A 3,033-nucleotide genomic window follows, 5' to 3' on the forward strand; every position below is an offset into this window, starting at 1 on the left:
CATGGCCAAGTGCAACACAGGCAGCGAGGGCCCCGAGGCCCAGCCCCCAGGGAAGCCGAGCTCTGAGGCCCGGGCCGGGGCCAGCCACGCCGGCACCCCCGATGGGCCCGAGGCCCCCCCAGGCCCCGATGCCTCCCCCGATGCCAGCTTCAGCAAGCAGTGGTCTTCATCCTCCCGTTCCTCCTACTCATCCCAGCATGGGGGTGAGGCTGGGGCATGGGGACCGGTGGTGGGGTGTCGGGGAGCACGGCCCTTGGCTGGACGCCCAGGCTGAGGCCCGCGTGGCCCTGCAGGGGGCGTGTCTCCCCAGACTTTGTCTGAGTGGCGCATGCAGAACATCGCCCGGGACTCTGAGAACAGCTCCGAGGAGGAGTTCTTTGATGCCCACGGTCAGCACCCCAGCCCTGCCGGGGGCGGGGGGGCCCTGAGCAGTGCCTACCGCCCCATGACACAGTCCCTGGTCCCTTCAGAAGGCTTCTCGGACAGTGACGAGGTCTTCCCCAAGGAGATGACCAAGTGGAACTCCAACGACTTCATCGACGCCTTTGCCTCCCCCATGGAGGCTGAGGGGACACCAGGTAAAGGTCCCCTATCCCGTCACCGGCCACCCGCACCCCCTAAGTGGTGGGGACTCAGGGAACTACTCATTCCTAAACGTAACGGGGACTAAGATGAATGTCAACCCAGAAAGGGTGCTCTTTAAATACACAGATGAATGATGAGTGGAAAATGGGTGGATGGGTGGATGGATGGTTGGAATGTAAAAAGACAGAACAAAGAATGGAGGAATTCATTTGGAGGCCGGGAAGTCTTCATGCAGGAAGTATAGATTTTGAAGGATTAGACCAGCTGTGTCCAAAAGAACTTTCTGAGATGCTGGAAAGGTACTCGTCACTAGCCACATGTGACTCTCAAGTTGTTGAAATGTGGTGAGTGTGACTGGGGACCTAAATTTTGCACAGTAATTTAATTCACTTCAACTTAAACAGGCACATGTGGCTCGTGGCTACCACATGGGACAGGGCAGGATCGGAAGGAATCTTCCAGGCAAACGGGCATTGTGGGGAGAGGTGTCTCTGGGAACAGCAGGGACTGGCTGGCCTGTGCTAAGGTCTAGAAGTGTGAAATGACCTGGGGGAGTCGGGTGAGAGGGGCACGTCTGAGGGAGATGGGGGCAGGGGGTAGTGCCCAGGCAGACAGTGAGCGGGGGCACCTGAAGTGCCAGGTGAGGGCATCCCCACAGAGCCCTCAGTCTCTCTCCCTGGCTCTCCCCCTCCCATAGACCCTGGAACTGAGGGCACCAAAGACCTGGGGGACGGGGCCCGGGCACCCAGGGACTCGGAAGTGAGTATGGCCGGCCACCCCGAGCCTTAGTTCTGCCTGGCCACCCACCAGCCACCGCTCTGACGTCACACTGTGCCCCCTGCAGGGCCCAGATGGAGACAGCGCTGGGGAGCTGGGGGCGGAGACGTGCGAGGTCCACGCCCTCTTCCTCGTCCTGCACAGTGGCAGCATCCTAGACTCGGGCCCGGGAGATGCCGACTCCAAGCGGGCGGACGTGCAGACACTGAGCCTAGCCTTCGAGGCCGTCACCCGAGTCCACTTTCCCGAGGCCCTGGGCCACGTGGCGCTGCGCCTGGTGCCCTGCCCACCCATCTGCGCGGCTGCTTATGCCCTCGTCTCCAAGTACTGGTCTAGGGGGTGGAAAGCGGGGGTGGACACACAGGGTCCCCGAGGTGTGGACAGCCACCTGGAGGCTCCTGGAACCAGAGAGGCCCCCATGGGGCGGGGCGGTGGGGGGAGAGGCCAGGAAGTCAGACACCCGGGCCAGTCACCCGCCCAGCTGTCCTCAGTTTCTAGTCTATGGCTCCATCACAGAGCCCTCTGGGATACTGGTGGACCCCACAAAGCCCCCGTGGTGCTGGGGCTTGCTAACAGGTCAGGGGGACTTCGAGGGGGCAGGGGTAGGCCTGGAGGCCCCGCCCATTCATTCCGCCCCTCCTCCTGCAGCCTGAGCCCCTACAGCCATGATGGTGACAGCCTGTCCCGCTCCCAGGACCACATTCCCCTGGCCGCCCTGCCGCTGCTGGCCACCTCATCATCCCGATACCAGGGCGCCGTGGCCACAGTCATCGCCCGCACCAACCAGGCCTATGCGGCCTTCCTGCGCTCCTCTGAGGGCGCCGGCTTCTGCGGGCAGGTCAGGGGTTAGGGGTTGTCCGGGGGGAACATGCCGGCTGAGCCTCCCCCACCCTCCTGCCCCTGCTGCAGCCCCTCCTGACCACGCTGCCCTCTCCCCCAGGTGGTGCTGATCGGGGACGGCGTCGGCGGAATCCTGGGCTTTGATGCGCTCTGCCACAGTGCCAGTGTGGGCACTGGGAGCCGGAGCAGCAGCCGCCGTGGAAGTATGGTTAGTGTGGCTGGACCCGCCTCCACCGGAGGAGCCGGGGTGGTGGGGAGACTCCCCTGCTCTAGTTCTCTGCCCCAGGAATCTGACCTCTCTCCAGCCTGTTCCTTGCTGCCTCTGTCCATCCCCTCTGGGGCTCTGCTTGCTGGCTCTAAGTCCCTGCCCAACCCCCATGCCTCCTTCCTCACTTCCAAATAAGTAGAAATCAATTGTCTCCAGTCCTAAGGATGTTTCTGTCTCCTGCTTCTTCTAGAACAATGAGCTGCTCTCCCCGGAGGCAGGCCCAATGCGGGATCCCCTGGCAGAGGGGGCTGAGGGGCTGGGCCGGGCCAGCCCAGAACCCTCTGCCCTGCCCACCCAGCGCACCCCCAGCGACATGGCCGGTCCCGAGCCCGAGGGCTCTCAAAACAGGTGACATTCCCACCCCATCAACCCCAAACTGGGCTTGTGCTGGGCTGCAGAGGTGGCAGCGCTGACAGCCACCTCCGCACGCAGCCTGCAGGCAGCCCCCCCAGCCACCTCCTCCGGGGAGCCCCGGCGGGCGAGCACAGCCACCTGCCCACCCACTGCCACCTCTGAGGCTCCCGACAGTGCCCCCTGTGCCGCCCGCCTTGACTTCAAGGTCT

The 3,033-nt window shown here is 63.8% G+C and overlaps 1 protein-coding gene across 1 annotated transcript in view; it reads left to right on the top strand.

The window, feature by feature from the left end:
* The window catches only part of PITPNM1 (phosphatidylinositol transfer protein, membrane-associated 1), a 12,675-nt gene that overhangs the window by 4,232 nt on the left and 5,410 nt on the right, over positions 1 to 3,033 (top strand). The window contains exons 5-13 of the mRNA XM_010837828.1: positions 3 to 203; positions 294 to 389; positions 471 to 578; positions 1,283 to 1,344; positions 1,430 to 1,686; positions 2,011 to 2,200; positions 2,303 to 2,410; positions 2,661 to 2,818; positions 2,903 to 3,029. Coding sequence (XP_010836130.1) covers positions 3 to 203; positions 294 to 389; positions 471 to 578; positions 1,283 to 1,344; positions 1,430 to 1,686; positions 2,011 to 2,200; positions 2,303 to 2,410; positions 2,661 to 2,818; positions 2,903 to 3,029 — 1,307 coding nt within the window. The remainder of the gene's footprint in view (positions 1 to 2; positions 204 to 293; positions 390 to 470; positions 579 to 1,282; positions 1,345 to 1,429; positions 1,687 to 2,010; positions 2,201 to 2,302; positions 2,411 to 2,660; positions 2,819 to 2,902; positions 3,030 to 3,033) is intronic.

This window comes from Bison bison, unplaced genomic scaffold (genome assembly GCF_000754665.1).
Source record: "Bison bison bison isolate TAMUID 2011002044 unplaced genomic scaffold, Bison_UMD1.0 scf7180017864080, whole genome shotgun sequence".
Taxonomy (NCBI): Eukaryota; Metazoa; Chordata; class Mammalia; order Artiodactyla; family Bovidae; genus Bison; species Bison bison.